Source organism: Candoia aspera, chromosome 16, assembly GCF_035149785.1.
Source record: "Candoia aspera isolate rCanAsp1 chromosome 16, rCanAsp1.hap2, whole genome shotgun sequence".
Lineage (NCBI taxonomy): Eukaryota > Metazoa > Chordata > Lepidosauria > Squamata > Boidae > Candoia > Candoia aspera.
The window spans coordinates 5,456,298-5,473,975 of NC_086168.1; the positions used below are offsets into that span (position 1 = coordinate 5,456,298).

The window sequence follows — 17,678 nt, forward strand, 5'->3', positions numbered from 1 at the left end:
TGTACAAGAAACCAAGAATCCAATAAACAGATTGCGCTCAATGGGCTCCCTTCAATATCCCCCCCCCTCGCTCTGCCTGCAGAAAGTCCCGAGTTCCAGCATCTCCGTTTGGTTGGGGAAGACCCCCAGCTAAATTTTGCCCGTCCGTTTCGAAAGCCGGGCTGTCCAGCAGTTTCAGATCTAAAGAGTGGGGGGGAAATGGTGCTTTGGAGCAGACTGGGTGCTGCTTGGGAAACTCTTGGCAACCCTTTAAAGCACCTGCGTCTTTCCCAGGAAAAGACGCAGCTGCTTTAAGGTGAGATCGAAAGTGCCACGCAGCCCCGATGAACAGAATTTAAATCTTGCTCCGTAACAGGCGTATCTATGCTCCTGTTTTCTCCAAGCCATCCCTAGCAGCAGAAATTGGTACCCAGTCCTTATCTAACTGTATTACACTCCGGCTCCCCTCAGTTCAGTCCCCCAAAATAGGTTCAGCCTCTCAATTCACTTTAGCTTTGGCTTCCTTTGCTGAACCGGGATTTCTTCTGCACAACCCCGTTCTTTCAGATAACGTAGGATTGGAATTCCTGGCCCTGCGCGAGCCACACGGATGAGACACTGACATTTCTGGTTTCTTTTTAATTGAAAAGGCTACTTACATTTCTGTACACACATCACCCAGCGTTAGTGTGCTACTTCACAGAAATCAGAACAAAACATACCTCGCCTATACAGCTCGCTCACTCGCTCACGCATCCACCCACCCACCCCAGGACGCTGTGCAGCCTGCTGGAGGTGCCTTCCTGCCACCGCCCCCAGTTTGGAGGGGAGCAGAAAAAAGGCTGAGAAGTATTTAAAAGACAGGCGAGAATTAAAGCCTGCCCCCCTCGATCAGCATCTCGAGGTCGCCGAGGGATGGCTTGGCCGTGTCGCACAAGGGAAGGCAAACCCTTGCTAGTTTGGGGGCAGAAAGTGCTAGTCCGGCTGATCAACAGAGAGAAGGTAGCCTCCAGGTAGAAAGGACCACTTACCCCTTCCTTCCTCCCAGCCAAGCAGTTGAATAGGAGGCTGGCAAAGCACCCTTAGACAACTCACAGGACAGATTAGCAAGGAAAGCAAGGCTAGAAATGTTAGTGTTGTTTCCTTAAGAGCACGCAAATTCATAAAAGCAGCAGCTGCTAGAAAAATTAAGGAGGAAAGAGATTGAAAAAGGGGCGAGGAAGGGGAGAAAGGGACTTATCTCTGCCTTCAGGGTTATCGTTTCCTTCATAGGCAGAGAAAAAAATCCATCATCGTTATGGGGTGCCTCGGACTGGACTCCCCTGCATCTTCCTGTTGAACAGGGCAGTGGAAAGGCAACAGGGCGCCCCCTCCAGAACTCTTTGGGGCCCTAGAGGAGAGGAGAGGATGCTGTCCACTCAAATCCTTGCGGAGGCTTGGAAACTCCATTCCCATTTTAATTACTCGGTGGAGCCTCTGGTGTTCACGTCTCCAGATTCAAATCGGACCATACGTTTCTTGCCAAGGAACAGGCCGTTCAAGATCCTAAGGTTGAGATCCAAATTCAGGCCCTTTCAAAACTACACCCCACGCCTGCTTCCACTAGCCGCCGTCCTCCAGATAGGCCGTGCGGATTCAAGGCACCAGGAGGGGGAAAGCTCAGCAATCCCATGGACCCATCATCCCTGCTAAAATACACCTCCCGCCCAGCTGTCCTTTTGCTCTGGATTCTGGGCTTAGAATTTGCATTTGCAGAAAAGTGGTTTGCTTTTTCAGTTCTAGGGATGAACCCACCAGGCCTTGATGCATTTGGGGGTAAAAAAAGCAGAGGGGTTCCCTGCCTGACCCCCCCCCCACTCCAGCACTTTGCACTCCGAACAAGAACCTCTTTTGAAAGAAAGGCTGTGTTAAAATCGGGGTTTCTGCACCCCCCGCATTCACACTCACACCTGCACCCCTAAAGCCTTTTGCCATTTAAAACAGAAAAGGGCCTGAAAGGACTTTTCAAACAGGGTTAGTAAAATGTATAAATCCAACTGGCCTATTTACAAAGCAATAAATATTAAGGAAGGGGAAATTAGTAAATTCAGGAGGGTTGGTGGGCTGTTTACAAAAATCCGATCGCATCAGTCACAGAACCTACTTCACAGTCTGAAGTCCGTTAAAAACACGAGAGTGGCATTTTTGTCCATCGGGGTCGGGAACCTACATTGAGAAGGTGGCCCCATGTTTTAGAGCTATCGTTCACCCCTCTCCGGCTCTTCTTCCCATCCAGAATCCTTTATTTACAGCAAGTCTGTACAGAAGCTAAGCTTCGTTTACTCCTGTCCCAGTACATCAGCAGAGGGTCCATCTACAGAAAAAACAGTGCTGTTAGATCTTTGGTGCAGGTGCTTCTTAAAGAAAACAAAAAGGCCAGAGAAAAATTTGGGAAGTTAGTTGAGTGGGGAGACTTGGCCGGGCACCAAAAGGTCCATCTTCAGCTGGCAAAGCCGCCCCAGAATCTCCTTGAAGAACGAGGAGGATGGATCCAGCCTCTGCCTTCCGGTACCTCAAAAGTGCATTTCGGTTGCCTGGAATAAATCCAGGCGGTGAGTCGCCTTCGCACGATTGGAGAATGGGATCCAACTCCACGTCCTCCCTCCTCCTGGACGTCACGGTGGAAGGAGAGAGAAAAACTTTCGGTCTGCTGCTTAGAAGCACCACTCTTGTTGGTTGGCCAACAGAAGATAAGGCAGAGCGGTGGATGGTTAAGTCCACGCAGCCACAGGCTGAGAAGTCCTTACACCTTGGGAGGTGGGTTTTAAAAAAAAAGCTAAAAATCCTCCACGGGCCGGAGAAATGAAACAATGCACATCTTTTTAAAGGCAAGGACCAGCTTCTGCCAACACGTCCCACAAGCTCACGAGTCTGCAGAAGCTTGGCCGAGGAGAAGCCACCCACCATCTTGAGATCTTCACAAGCATTCCTAAGTTTCTTGGCAAAAATCCGAGGCTGCTGCAAGAAACCAGACGCGTCGTCCCACCCAATGGCGTGGCTTAAGACAGAATGGCCAGGGGGCAAGAATGCAACCTGGAGAGTCATTGGAGGGGGGTGGAGACCCCCCACCCGAAGTTAGAAGATGCCTTTGGCGATTTTTAGGCCTTTCTGTTTCACCCTCGGCAGAGTAGAACTGGAGCCATGCTTGATCTTGATCACCTTGGAGAAGCCTCGCTTCTTGAGCACGAAGTCGTAATTGGCTGCCGAGTTCATGGCGTAGAAGACATTGGCGTTGTCTGGAATTTTCAGCTCTAGGAGGGGGAGAGAAAGAGAAGGAAAAAAGGTCAGTTCCCGGGGTGAGCTGAGCCTTGTTCTAATTTCCAATCCCACCTGGAGGCATCGGTTTCAAGGCTCTGGTTACAGTTTGGCTAGGCTGCCCAACGGCGTGGGCTAGCTGAAAACCATTTTGGTTATCCGTCGTTCAGTATGAAAACCAAGCGTTGTGTGACCTGCACAACGCACAAAAGCCCAATGCAATTTTTGGGCAGAGCATGTTACGTGAACAAAGCCAAGGGCTTTGATAAACTAGGTTTCTGGTTTAGCACCCTGCTGGAAGCCAGATTCTGTTCTTGGAGGGAGGACAACAGAGGAGTGGGGGACGCAGGGCAGAAAGGAGAAGAGACAACTCTTCAAATACATTTTCCTCCGGAAAAAGCATATACGAAATTGCATTCGTAGAGGCAGAGTGCATGAAAACACAAAAATATTTCAGCGTAAACCCTTCCCACCCAGTGCATAAAACACCGTTTGTCAGATGAGACATTTTGCAAACGTGCAAGGGGCAAAGAATCCTAAAACAGACAGGAGGGACGGGGAAAAACCAGGAGACAGGGCCCAAGAGGTGAAGGGTTTTGAAAAGGTCTTTGCGGTGATCCCCGTGTTATGCAATACGTTACTCCCCATGGGACGTCTCTTCTTGCATTTAGGAAAATTCGCAATTTTGTGAATTTTCACAATTGTGAAAACCTCCCTCTTCCAGCAGGATAACTGGTGCCTGGGCATTTCTTTATACTTTTTGGTGATGGTTCTGTGTCTTTAACCATTATGCTACTCTCTGCATAGATTCTTTGTGGCAGATCATCCAGAGTTACGCGGTTCGGGGAGAGTTAACAAATGCAGTCAATAAAGGAACAGCACAAATAAACCTGAGAGACCAAATGGCATCTGTCCACCTTCCATACCTCTCTCTTCCGAGATGATCTGAATGAGCTCGTAATCTTCTGGCCGATCGCCGTCTAGATTGTGTTTGGCCATAGCCTTCCGGATCACAACTGGCGTTTTATCCTGGCTGGTAACCTGCATTTAAAAGCAGCACATCTTTAGACACGCAGTGGGGCAAAGCCAAGTTCCCTTAGTTACATGGCTAAGCAGGCTGATGTTCTCCAGATGTTTGGAGTTCCAATTCCCATCGTGACAGCCGAGGCTGCTGAGAGCGAAAAAGATGGAATTTAGGGAAAAAAAGAGAAGACAAAATGCTAATCTCCAGCTGGTAACACACAATGGTAACGTACCTATGGTGTGTTATATCCAAATCAGTCAGTCATATTATGACTTACATCATCTGCCACAACAATGGCTGGGGTCCCCCAAACGGGTTACCCACCCCCATTTTAACCTAGTTTAATATACTGTGTGTGCCCAGCCCTTGGGCAAGGAACTAGAGTAGATGATCTTCAAGGTCCCTTCCACTCCAGGTTCTGTGAAACAGATCTTCCCTTAAAAATATATACTTACAAATTAAATTAAATAACCGGAATCCTATACATGGTTAGCTGGGAGTAACTAGTCCCCTTGCAAATGTATGTTTGGACTGCCATTTCTCGCCTCTGCATTAGAGAACAGCAATCAGCAAGGTCATCAGAGATGATGATGATGATAATAATAATAATTTATTATATTTTTATGCCGCCCAACTCCCAGCATCTGAGAAGAGCAATCAACAAAGCCATCAAAGATGATCATTATTTATTAAATTTACATGCCGCCCGACTCCCAGCAGCTGCCAGTTCTTCGGTGCCTGAGATTAATCCCTGCAAATTTAACTGTGCCTGGACTGAAGGTCCAGCTAGAACATCTGCATTTGAGGATGGAAATCGTAACCACCATCTTGGAAAGGGAATGCAAAGGCTGGGTGTGTGCGGGTGTGCAAGAAGAGCACGTGAGAACCAAGGATTTCCACCAGCTGTGGTTCCAAGGGGTTCCACTGCTCAGGACCGTCCACAGCCCCGCAGTCTCATCAGGGGACGGACACTTCCGTCTGGCGCCAGAGCACTATTCCGGCGTTGCCAAGCCCAAAATCCCGCAAAGTTGGGGCACCTACCAGAATACTTTTGTACATGTTTCCATTGTCCACCGCCAAGCTGACCCGGATGATACAGCAGTCAGCAATCTGCTGGTTGTAGAGGGGTAACGAAAGTGAGGAATAGCTCGAAATGCCCGAGACGGAGCGCTTGTGCGTGCGGGACACCGTCACCGGCGTGGAGGAGACCGATGACGATGAAGCGCTGCTTGAACTTGAACCCACGCCCGATGTATCCAAGGAGGACAGTGAGGTGGATTCCCAAAACTTTGCAGGCAAGAGAAAAAAGGATAACCATGATTATTTAACGAACGAGCATAGTCTTGTCTATCCTGTGTCCTGGCTTCAAGCTGTCTTACAGGTCGTCCTCGCTTAACAGCCAGTCGTTTAGTGACGGTGCTGACAAAAGCAACTTACGACCCGTCCTCGCACTTACGACTGCCACAGCATCCCCACGGTCACGTGATCATGATTTCCGTGCCGGGCAGCCGCTTTACATTTATGACTGTCGCAGCGTCCCGTGATCGCCACCTTCAATCTTTCCAGCCAGCTTCTGGCAAGCAAGATCAATGAGGAACCACGTGATTCGCTTAACGACCACATGGTTTGCTTAACGCCTGAGGTGATTCACTTAATGTCCACCGCAAAAAAGGTCGTAAAAATCAGGTTGGATTCACTTAATGACCATTTCACTTAGCAGCCGAAATTCTGGCCCCAATTGTGGTAGTTAAGCAAGGACTACCTGTACCTCAGGACCCACCCCGCAATGCCCGGGAGGACAAGAATGAAAATTGATTGGCAGTGGACCACCTCTAAACCTTGGTGGGAAAAACAGCATCTTCCTTTTTCCCGTGCATCCCTTCCCCATCGCATCTGCCTGGGCACCAAGAAGAACGTTTCTGGATTCCAGCTGATTCCCCCCAGCTTCTCAGCCCCCCCGAGCTCTGAAGCCCCCCCCCCCGGTATCCAAGCCTCCCCCCTGAAGCGGGGCGCACCTGCCGCCTGACCCCCTGGGCGCGAGTGGGTCCCAGCAAGCCGTGGTCCTGTACCTTCTTCTCTTGGCCCTCGGGCGAGTCAGGGATGAAGCTGACGTTGATCTCCTCCACATCGGAGCTGCTGGAGCCGGCCGAGGTGATGCTGAGCGAGTCGGCCCCATCGCTGCTGCACAGGTACGGCCCACACTTCAGCTGGTCGAAGGACTTGGAGTGGGAGCTGCCGCTGGCACAGGAATCGGTACTGGGGGCCTGTCGGCTGTAGGGGCAACGGGGTCAGGAAAAGCGCTGCGGGGGAGCTGGCAACCTTGAGCAGGAGGGGGTCCTTCTATCCCACGGACGGAGGAGCAAAAGGGGCAGAGGAGCGATCCGAGCCACCCAACCCGAATCCCTCCCGGATTCTCGGCTGCCAACTCAGCCAGCCCAGTTTAAGCAAGTCCTCTCCCGTTTTTCGACGGCTTTATCCCACGGGTTCCAGGCAGGTAAGACCGATTTTGCGCTTAGGGCCCTCTGCCCCAATGCCCCCCCGCCACTTACTCGCTCCACCGCTTAATGATGCCCGTGTTCTTCTTGGCCTTCAGCGTGTTGCTGGCCGACTCTGACAAGGGTTCGATTTCACATGAAAGGCTGTAGCTGGAAGGGAAAGGGGGAGAGGCCCCGCGGGCATTTAGCCCCCTTTGCTGGAGGGTTTTCTCTGCTTGGCTTTGGGGGGGCAGCAGAGGAAGAAAGACGTCCAGGCCACACCACCCCATGACAAATCCCGTTCATTTTTGGCTTCTCCTCTGCCTGATTCAGGCAAGGATGGCTTATCTAGATGCATCGCCCGCCCTCTGAACTTCAACCCGACTCTATTTTTAAAAAGTCAGGTTTCCAGTCCTCAAGGGGACGGTGGTGGAGCACTGTTTTTCTACCTCACTCTCTCAGGAAGCTTCTGTATTTCTAGCTCATTCTTTCAAATGTCACTCGAGTGTTTTCAAGCTGACTTTTTTTGCTAGAAGCAGCAGAGGGCATGACCGCAAGCTACCCTGTGTTTTGTGACCCCTCTTTCCACCTTCTGAAGGTTGCCCAAACTTCCCAGGGGGCCCAGTCTCCTGGAATTACAGGCAGTCCTCGCTTAACGACCACAGTTGGGACCGGAATTTTGGTTGCTAAGCAAAGCGGCCATTAAGCAAATCCCACCCAATTTTACAACCTTTTTTGAGGTGGTTGTTAAGTGAATCACCACAGGCATTAAGCAAACCATGTCATTGTTAAGCAAATCATGCGGTTCCCCATCCATTTTGCTTGCTGGCTGGGAAGATCGAAAATGGTGATCACGTGACCACAGGATGCTGTGACAGTCATAAATACGGACCAGTTGCCAAGTGCCCAAATTGTGATCATGTGACCTCAGGGACACTGCAAGGGTCATGAGTGTGAGAACCAGTTGTAAGTCAGTTTTTTCAGCACTGTCGTAAGTCCAAACCATCACTAAATGAATGGTTGTTAAGTGAGGACTACCTGTAGAGGCCAGGAAGAGGGCAGACTGTTGGCATGAGAATAACATGTGAAAGGCAGATTTTTTTTCCTCTCAAACACACGTGCGCGCACACACACACACACACACACACATTCACCCCCTCCCCTTGTCACCAAGCTCCAGAGCAGCCGACAAAAATGCATGAGAATTTCACCAACCCTGCTCTTCAGCAGAAGACATTTCTAAAGCAGACTCTCTCTCATCCCCGTGAAGAAGAAACGGGGTGGGTGGGAAATGCAAAATCTTCATTTGCAGCAGCGGAGAAGACCAGGCGACTCACCTCTCGGCTTCGCTGAGCCGTTCCACGCTGTGAAACCAGGCACCGAAGCGGTCGTCCTTCTTGAAGCTGTAATTGTTACAGGCCGACTGAAGCAACTTGATCTGGGCTATGACTTCGAACTCCTGCAGGGACAGCGAGGACGTCGGTGTGTGGGTGTTCGTGTGTGTGTTTCAAAAAACCAGAGCCATGACTTTAAAACCAGCAGCAACATCCGGGTGGATTTAACCAGTCAGCCTGTCTTTCTGGGTTTTCTCCCACACACCCAACTGCTTGAGGCCCTGCCTCCCCCTTTCTCAAGAACGTTGTGGCCCTTGAGTGTGGGCAGCAGGAACAGCTGCAATCACAAACGTCTCACCTTCCTCCTTTTCTCAAAGTTGATCAGACCTCCCTGAAAAAGAAAGAAAAACAAAACAAAACAGATCTTAACACCCCATCTCGGTCCCATTACTTAATTTCTAAACATCTAAGAGATGAGAAAGGTTTAAAAGCAAGTGGCTTTTTTAAAGTTTAAAGGGGCCAAGTGGTTTCAAAACCCAGGGAAATAAAATGTAAACACCACTGAAATGTATAGCAAAAGGAAACTGTATGTCCACCAGGGGGCGCTGCGCTCTCTTTTGGCCTCAATTTGGGCAGCGCAGATTTCCCTAACGAAAAATGGTTTTGTGTTTGTTTTACAAAAGAAACGACAACCTCCCCCCAGCATCAAATTAAAAAAAAAAAACAGGCAGGAAATACAGGTAGTCCTCATTTAACAATAGGGACTGGAATTTTGGTTGCTAAGCAAATCAGTCATTAAGTGAATCTGACCAGATTTTACCTTTTTTGCAGCGGTCGTTAAGTGAACCACATGGCCATTAAGTGAATTACTTGGTTCCCCATTGATTTTGCTTGCCAGAAGCTGGCTGGGAAGGTAAAAAATGGCAATCATGTAACCACAGGACCATGCAATGGTCATAAAATACAAACCAGTTGCCAAGCACCCTAATCGTGATCATGTGACTGCGGGGACACTGCAACAGTCGTAAGTGTGAGGACTGGTCACAAGTTGGGTTTTTTACCAGCACTGTCATAAGTCTGAACCATCACTAAACAGATGGTTGTTAAGCGAGGACTACCTGTAAGTCAAAGGACAGAAGCAGCAAAGCCCCGAAATGACATTGTTCCTTGCAACAAAGAAGCAGAAGGAGAAATAGGACTGGGGGTACCTACATCTAAATAATCTTTCATGGCCGTGTCCAGCATCACCAAGTCGGTCAGGAAGGTGCCCAGGTAGGGGATGGTGCCTTGCATTACACCCTGGAATGGAAAACCAGAGTTAGGATCATTGAAGGAGGCAGAGGAGGAGGAAAAAACTGCAGGAGACCATGATTGGCTCTCAGGAACCTCGCAGTCCAGCCTCCAGCATTTCCTTGGGAATCCAAAGCTGAAAAGCTGCTTTGAAGCAGGCCTGGGCTCCCACGCGCCCTCGCCTCGCCCTCCTTGAAGAAGGCACCTCTTTTCCAAGATCTGCACAGAAGACATCCATGCTGCACCTCCTTAACAGCAACGCATAACTTTCCTGGCACTGCACGGCTCACTGCGCAGGCCCAGGAAAAGATGCAGCTTTTCCAAGGATGCCGTGAGAAGCATGCAGGCGCTGTTCCACGCCCAGAGACACTTCCCAGCTTTGCCAAATGACTCCTGGCCAATTCAAGGACAAGGCCTTGTGCTTTCCTGGGCTGCGTTTTCCAAACCAGGAACTCCTTCCAGAGAGGTTTGCCCAGCGCCACCCAGCTGGCTTCTGTGCCTAAAGACAGGGAGATCTGAACGCCCCCCACAGGAACCAGTTTGGCTTTAGATTCTGCGATATTGCAGCCTGCCAGACTCCTAGGCATCTCTGGCCACCCTCAACACCGCTGGGGCCCCATGCTGGGGAAGCTGAGCCCAGACCTCAGCCTGGGTTTTGTTGCACAGACACACACTCACCATTTCTCGCTGCTGCTGCTGGCGCTTCTGAGCTCTTTTGGGGTTGATCTCCAGCGTGGCAAACTTGGAGGTGCCCTCCTGAATGCCCAGGGATGAGAAAGAGAAGGAAGGGCCAGAAGTGAGTTGAAGCTTCACTCATCACCAAACTCAAAGGCAAATCATTAAACCGGACGCCGAAGTCTAGAAGAAGCCGCTTCACCAAGCCTGGCAACCCTCCAGAGTGCGGACTTCACTTCCCAGCATTCCTCGCATGCTGAGAATTCTGGGAGCCGGAGTCCGCACATCTGGAGGGCACCCCCATCTGGGAAGGCCAGCCTATCGAATTTCGAAAACAGGCACAGGTGGCCCAAGCATTTCGCAATCAGCAAAGAAAGAAATAGGGGAAAATCTACCAAGCCGAGCCAAGTAAGAGTTTTGCAGCTTTCTTGCCAAGTTAGAAAGCCAGCAGGGCCAGTTCTCCAAAACCAGATCCCCCCCCCCTTTTTTTTGTTAATCGCAGAAAGTGATTGGGTCAGGGAGAGGTCTGCGCTGCCTGGCTTTGATGCAAGCACCTCCTTGTATGTGGGGCAGGCTGAGTGGCACGCAACTGATTTATTTAAACAGGACGTTTGCCTCTCCCCGGGCTGAGACAGCTGGGGAAAATATTTGCAAGGCATAGCAGCTTATCGACTGGGCTCCAGAAAGAGATAAGAAGCAGGGAAACCCTTGGATGACACGACTTCCTTATCTTCGGCCTCCCCGGGGGGATTCCTCAGCCCACCACGTTTGGGAGTCTCTTCTAAAATTAAACAGATAACTGAGATATCGGCTCTAAACAGCCACTCCTTCCACCTACTTAAGGCTTTAGAGTTCAAAGCAAGGAAGAATGCAACTGGCAAACCTCCCCAGCCTGACATGGCCAATTGCGACTCCTTTCGCTGACCCATCCCGTGAGGCAGGACTTTTAAATGGGCAGAAATCCAACAAGTGTGGCTTTTAGCACTCCTTGTGAACCCACACAAATGTTATTTGCTGCATTCTTATTCAACTGTTTCCTCCCATCTCCCAGGCCACTAATGCCGATGAGTCACGAACATGTTTATATTCAGAAGGCATCTTGGCTCCAGCGCATTCCTGGAAAAGAGACGTCTTTATTTCTTGCAAAAAGCTGTCCTTTTCACCCCCTCCAAGAATGCAAAGGCTGTTTAACTTATTGCAATTCTTTCGCCTGCAAGAGTCACCGATCCTTCCCACCCAGCTCGTCCGACAGGCATTTTTCCTGCAGCTTTCTACAATCAAACCGCATTTCAGCGTTGCCACTTATTTATCTATCAGATTGATAAGGCTGCCTGACTCTATAGCAGCTTCGGAAGGTGTGCGATAATAAAGGCATTATGCAAAAATACAAACAAAACCACAGGCATCCACAGAAGTGGGTGGGTGGGAAGGACGGAAGGAATTCTGAGAGTGAATGAGAGGGAAGGAGGGAGAGAGGGAGGGAGGGAGAGAGAAATTCCAAGAGGGAATGAGAGAAAAGGAAGGAGGGAGGGAGGAAAACAAAGAAATTCCAAGAGTGAATGGGAGGCAGGCAGGCAGGCAGGCAGAAATACCGAGAGTGAATGAGAGAAGGAGGGAGGCAGGGAAGGAACAAACGAGAAAGACAGAAAAAAAGAAAGAAATTCTGGGAGTGAATGAGAAAGAAAAGGAAGGAAGGAAGGAAGGAAGGAAGGAAGGAAGGAAGGAAGGAAGGAAGGCAGGCAGGCAGGCAGGCAGGCAGGCAGGCAGGCAGGCAGGCAGGCAGGCAGGCAGGCAGGCAGGCAGGCTTTCATGGAAGGTAGGCAGGCAGGCAGGCAGGCGATGGGAATGAGAGGGAGGGAGGAAGGGAAGGAGGAAGGAAGGAGGAAGGAAGGAAGGAAGGAAGGAAGGAAGGAAGGAAGGAAGGAAGGAAGGAAGGAAGGCAGGCAGGCAGGCAGGCAGGCAGGCAGGCTGGCAGGCTGAGAATGAATGGGAGAGACAGGGAGGGAGGGAGGGAGGGAAGGGAGAGAGAGAGAGAGAAATTCCAAGAGGGAATGAGAGAAAAGGAAGGAGGGAGGGAGGAAAACAAAGAAATTCCAAGAGTGAATGGGAGGGAGGGAGGGAGGGCAGGCAGGCAGAAATACTGAGAGTGAATGAGAGAAGGAGGGAGGCAGGGAGGAAGGCAGGGAAGGAAGGAATGAGAAAGACAGAAAAAAAGAAAGAAATTCTGGGAGTGAATGAGAAAGAAAAAAGGAAGGAAGACCATAACTGACGGGACCTGCCCCAGCCTACCTCAAGGCCCGGGGGAAAGCCCAGCTCTAGGGTCCTTTCCAACAGAATCAGAGTCTCCAGGGAAACGTCCCCAAGGGGAGGGACTGCAACAGGCAACAGAGGAGGCGAAATCGGTCCCCAAAATGACCGATGAGCGAAGACAGGCATTGAAGGGGGAGGAGGAGGAGGTTCTGCGGCTTATCATGGGCCCTCCCCAGCACCTTCCTGACGTCACAGCCTCCAGCCAAGTGGTGCCGAGCAGAGCACGTTTTCCCCGCTTTCCGAAGGGCAGCGATGCCAGCCGAGGCACCCTGCCGGGGATCTCACCTTAATGAGCAGCTCCCGACTGAGGGAGTGGTTGTTCTCATCCGAGAAGATTCCGGATAATTCATGGAACATGCGGCAGCTCTCGCTGTCGACAAAGGAACACAAAAAGGGACACATCCTTATTAAATCCAGCTGTCTCTCTTTTCCGTACACAGATCTGCTTGCTGCACTGAGACCTGACTGGCACAGGGAACTTCCAGTGGCTAGAACCCACCCCAGTCAGAAATCATCAATCCTGAGCTAAAACAAAATTAAGGAGCAGTAACAAAGCGCAGGAACAGCGGGTTCTTGTAAAAAAGAAAAAGAAAAAAAACAACTTCTGCAAATATGCAGTTGTAACACCCGACATTCTCTGCATGCAGTTAGGAAAAGAAGAATTGCAGCTGAAGATGCAGAGGACGCCAAGTTGCAAAAAGTGACGCGAATGCAAGCTTTAAAAAAAACAACAACTTTGCTGATCTCCCTTTGCAATTAAATGTTTCAATATTCAGCCCACCGAAACATTTCGAAACGTTGTCTCCGGAAAAGGCTTTTGTTTGGCAAAAGTGTCTGCTTGCCGGCTTCCCACTTTAAACAGATTCACTTTGTTTTAAAAACATTTCCCTGTAAGTGAAAGTCAACTAAGGAAGGGATTTAGTCCTTTAGGGTACTTAAAACACTGCAAAAGATTCTTAAAATGCGCACAACTCATTGTTCCCTGCCCTTTTCACAGACAGAGCAATGGCCCTCCCATTTCTCCAAGCATTTTTCAGGAGCTGAGTTTAAGGTCAGAAGAAAGAAAAGCAGAGCCCCTTGTCTCATTTTTTCCTCCATTTCCAAATAACAGATACTGACTTTTTCTGTTTTTCTCTATTGGCAAGAATCTGTTTGCTCCATAATATTATAAGCTGGTTGCTTGGTGCACGGCAACATGGGCAATGCAGAGTTCAGCCAGGCAGGCCTCAACTTATGACAATTGGGATCAAAACTTCTGTTGCTAAGCGAGGCAGTCATTAAGTGAGTCGTACCCAATTTTACCACCTTTTTTGCTGCAGTCATTAAGTGAATCCAGTTTCCCCCATTGACTCTGCTTGTCATAAGCTGGCAGGGAAGGTTGCAAATGGTGATCACGTGACCCTGAGATGCTGCAACCATCGTAAAAACATGACAGTTGCCAAGTGCGAGGACCGGTCGTAAGTCATTTTTTTCAGCACTGTTGTAACTTTGAATCACTAAACAAATGGTTGTAAGTCGAGGACTACCTGTATTCTTTTTTTTATGAACTCCTCCCATTTGATTTTTTTCTCTCTCGTTGCCCCATTTAGCACTTTTCTCTTCTGCATTACTATCATCATGTTCCTTCCAGCCTTCTTTTCCCCTTATCACCCTCAATTTGGATCACAGTATCCGACTTGCTTGACTCCAACAGCCCAACTCACCTCACAGGGTTGTTGTTGAGGGGAAAATAGGAGGAAGGAATATTTGGTATGTTTGCTGCCTTGAGTTATTTATAAAAATAATAAAGGCAGGAAATTAAAATAAAATACAATATCGTCCAGCATTTCGCCAGGAGCCACAGAGAAAAAAGTAGGCAGGCTAACTCTGAGCAAGCAGCTTTGGGCCAAAAATAAATCCAATGCAAGTGGCATTAATCTTGGCTGCCAAATGAGCACGCAGAGGATAGAAATGAAGTTTTCGGGGAAGCTAAATGCAATTTACATTTTCTACTATTCAATGCAATTTTATTTTTACTTTTTTTCTTAAATGGAGATGGCCACAGGGAAGCCTCAGGAGGATTTTCTTGCTGACTCAGCCACGCTGAAAACTTTGACGTTAAACCACTCCGGGATGCAGAGCGCCCGCCCTCCCCTTTCCTCCTCTCACTCACCGTGACACCTCGTCCCAGGTCCTTTTCAACCTGTGAACCGCGTTGCACTGGAGGGCAGAGAGAATGGCTCGGAGGGAAGAGAAATTCTTGAGGATGCGACATTCCTGCAGAGGAGAACAGGATGGGTGTCAGCAGCCGCTAAGATCTCTCTGTCACCCGCACAGGGACATCCAAGCCTTTTTCGAGTCCTCGTATTTCGCTCAAGTGAACCTGCTGCAGGCCCTATCCCATTACGCACCCCCAATTTGCAGGCAGGCATTACAAACGGAATGGCAAGCAAGATCTTGAAAGTATCTTTTAACTTTGCATGACCAACAGCGATGAGCAAGAACCGAGGAACTGGAAAAGGACGGAGGTCGTAACGAAGGAGGTGTGTGAAACTGCAGACAGAGGGTGGTGGTGGTCTCTCTCAAACTGCCACCATTTGAAACTAAGGGCTGGTTTTAAGTAAGATTAATGCTAAGCCTTAAAGCCCAGTTTACAGAACGCAACAGCTGGCGCAGGGGCTCAGGGGTTGAACTTTAGGATCAGGAACCCTCGGCTTCAAGTCTTCAAAACTCACAAGGGCCGGTCACGCTCTCACAGCCCAACCAACCCTGTAGGGCTGTTGTTGTGGGAAAGGGCTTGGCATGCTTCCTTGAAGGGAAGATGGACTCTCCGCCCAGAGTCCCTTTTTCGGGAGAGATGGGCGGTGATAGAAATTTTAAAAATAAATAAATAAGCTATCTATCTTCACAAAGGAGTTTTAAAATATAACGGTGGCATAAAATACTGCATTCAAATAAACAAGGCATGTGTTCCTGCAATTGGCTAAGACAATAGCCTGGTTTCCAGAGCATGTTGAACCAGAGATGCAATCCTGGCCAGTCTTTCTTTGACTCGTATGCAAGAAAATAACAAAATGCTAAAGACTGCATTCGCTTTGACTTCACATTTTCTTAAACTGCACTAAGAGAGAGAGAGAGAGATTTAATGGGAAAGGGTAAGACAATCAGATGATTCACGTACCCGGGCTACTTCAATCCACCGCTCGATCACTTTGGCTCTCTGCTGTGGCTTCAGCGTCCTGTCCCCGAGACACGTGGCGATGGCGCAGTTGGTGACGCTGTTAAACTGGGAGACGGTGGCCCGGATACTGGGGGCCAAGTGCTCCTTCCCTTTCTTGTCCCGCTGGGACCAGATGCAACCGAGGCAGTGATAAGGCACCACTTTCTTAAAGAGTTCCTGCATTGGAAAGGGCCACGGATCAGCCCAGGGGAGACGGGCTCGAGACCGACGGAAGGTGAGGATCGCTAAGGGCAGTGGGCCTCGCCAGGAGGATGGGACTTACAGCATCCATCAGGGTGAACTGCTCAGCTGCCATCTCCGGAGAAAAGGAAAGGAAATCCAATTTGCCTTCACTCAGTCCATTTTCTTCCTCTAACTGAGTGCAACTGGGATGATCCACGGCTGGAAGGGATGAAGGCAAGGATTAAGTGGCTCCTGTTCACACAACCCCCTTAACTTGGTTTTGCAACAAACTCATGTCCTGGGTTCATGCGCAGGAGACAGCAAAGTGAACAGGCTGGGTTCGTCCAGCCCACAAAGCTGCAGGGAAACTACAGCTAGCATAACAATATCCTAACCTTTGCTAACCAAGTTTAGGATATTCTAACAATGCTGACCAAGTTTAGGATACTGTAACAATGCAGCCACTGGACAAGTGAGGGGTTGTATGAACACAGCCACAACAAGGTTTAGCAGAGGTCTGACCCCTGCCTTTTCCCTTGGGACCGGCAACTCGGACGTTAAGTGAAGTGGCTGCTAAGTGAAACCGCAACGGTGCTTACAATCTGACTTCAGCTTTCCTTTGCTTCACAGACCTGCGAAGGTCATCAATGCGAGGACAGGTTGCAAAGTTACTTTGTCATCCCCATCGTAAGAGCGAACAGTCACTAAACAAGGACTACGTTGGTTCTACTCTGTTAGATGTGTTCAAATGGAGGTCATCCATCCATCAGGATGTTTTAATTTGGATTCCTACTCTTCTGAAGTGGCTGGCCTCGTGGCCAAAATTACTTTTCGAACGCTGAGTTTCTATCCATCTCTCCCCTCCAGGTTTAAAGAGCTACCCATTGCAACAGGCTAGCTGTCAACCTCTCTTTCAGGGGAGGGGAAAAGAAACAGGGCATGATGGCTGCCCCCCCCCTTTTTCCAATGAAAGCTCCAAGCCAAGAACCGCAGTGCCAACCTGGGGCACCCAAGGGGCACAGCAGCCCTCCGCTCACCTTCCACTTCCACCTCAGCACGCTCCTGTTGCTGGAACTGGGTGAAGAGTATGCGTGCTCGCCGCTCCAGATCCGAGCCGGGGAGATTAAGCCGGACGTAAATGATCAGCTGCTTCAGGCAGGCGTAGTCGGGCGGCTTGCGGAAATCTTCGGAATATTGATCCAGCCAGGCCCCCAGGATGGAAGAGATGGTGCTGAGGACCAAGAGGGGAGACTAAGAAGGGAAAACGTGGGACACCTCTTTGCAGCAACGTTCAGAGTCAGAGCCCACGGGATGATCCTGAAAAGCTAATAGGTCCATTTACAGCTGTGGTTTCCTACTGGTTGGGGTCACACAATCTTCCCCTGGACAAAATGTCCTGCTGGCTAGAAACCTGAAAGAGGGACAGTGCAAACGGGCGCTTACTTTTTCAACTCCAGCCTCTCATCCACCGCGTGCCTGGGATGGTCCCCGTTGGCTTGCAGGGTGAACTTCCCATACCTCACAAGAAAAGGGAGAAAATTATGTGTGTGCAAAACTTTTTTTTTTCCTTTTTACAGTACAGTAGCTATTTGTTAGCCAAGCGAAGTTTCCTGATACTTTATACATTCAACCCAGGGAGATAAGCTTTGGTTGAAAGGTGGGGACCGACCCAGATCGTTCAAGGAGTTAACATCTGACATCAAGAGTAAGCAAACGTTTGGGGGCCCAGAACCCAAAGCAGGAACCACTCCCACAAGTTTGAGAATAAACTGTTTCAGGCTAACGAATCAGCTCCCTTTGCAGGATGTCAGTTCATTAAACAGAACAATTCCAACATGTTTCTGAAGTTTCTAAGTTTATATACATTTCATGGAAGGATGGATGGGCAGATGGGTAGATAGAGAGGAAGCTGGGTG

General features: G+C 49.5%; 1 protein-coding gene across 1 annotated transcript in view; it reads right to left on the minus strand.

Moving 5' to 3' along the window:
- Nucleotides 1-598: 598 nt before the first annotated feature.
- Nucleotides 599-17,678, minus strand: part of RALGDS (ral guanine nucleotide dissociation stimulator) — a 52,621-nt gene continuing 35,541 nt past the window's right edge. The window contains exons 4-18 of the mRNA XM_063316547.1: nt 17,206-17,280; nt 16,800-16,993; nt 15,863-15,981; nt 15,541-15,756; nt 14,533-14,636; nt 12,666-12,750; nt 10,074-10,151; nt 9,318-9,404; nt 8,464-8,496; nt 8,109-8,230; nt 6,847-6,942; nt 6,313-6,568; nt 5,339-5,584; nt 4,200-4,314; nt 599-3,269 (exon numbers count right to left, since the gene is read on the minus strand). Coding sequence (XP_063172617.1) covers nt 3,094-3,269; nt 4,200-4,314; nt 5,339-5,584; nt 6,313-6,568; nt 6,847-6,942; nt 8,109-8,230; nt 8,464-8,496; nt 9,318-9,404; nt 10,074-10,151; nt 12,666-12,750; nt 14,533-14,636; nt 15,541-15,756; nt 15,863-15,981; nt 16,800-16,993; nt 17,206-17,280 — 2,002 coding nt within the window. The 3' untranslated portion in view covers nt 599-3,093. The remainder of the gene's footprint in view (nt 3,270-4,199; nt 4,315-5,338; nt 5,585-6,312; nt 6,569-6,846; nt 6,943-8,108; nt 8,231-8,463; nt 8,497-9,317; nt 9,405-10,073; nt 10,152-12,665; nt 12,751-14,532; nt 14,637-15,540; nt 15,757-15,862; nt 15,982-16,799; nt 16,994-17,205; nt 17,281-17,678) is intronic.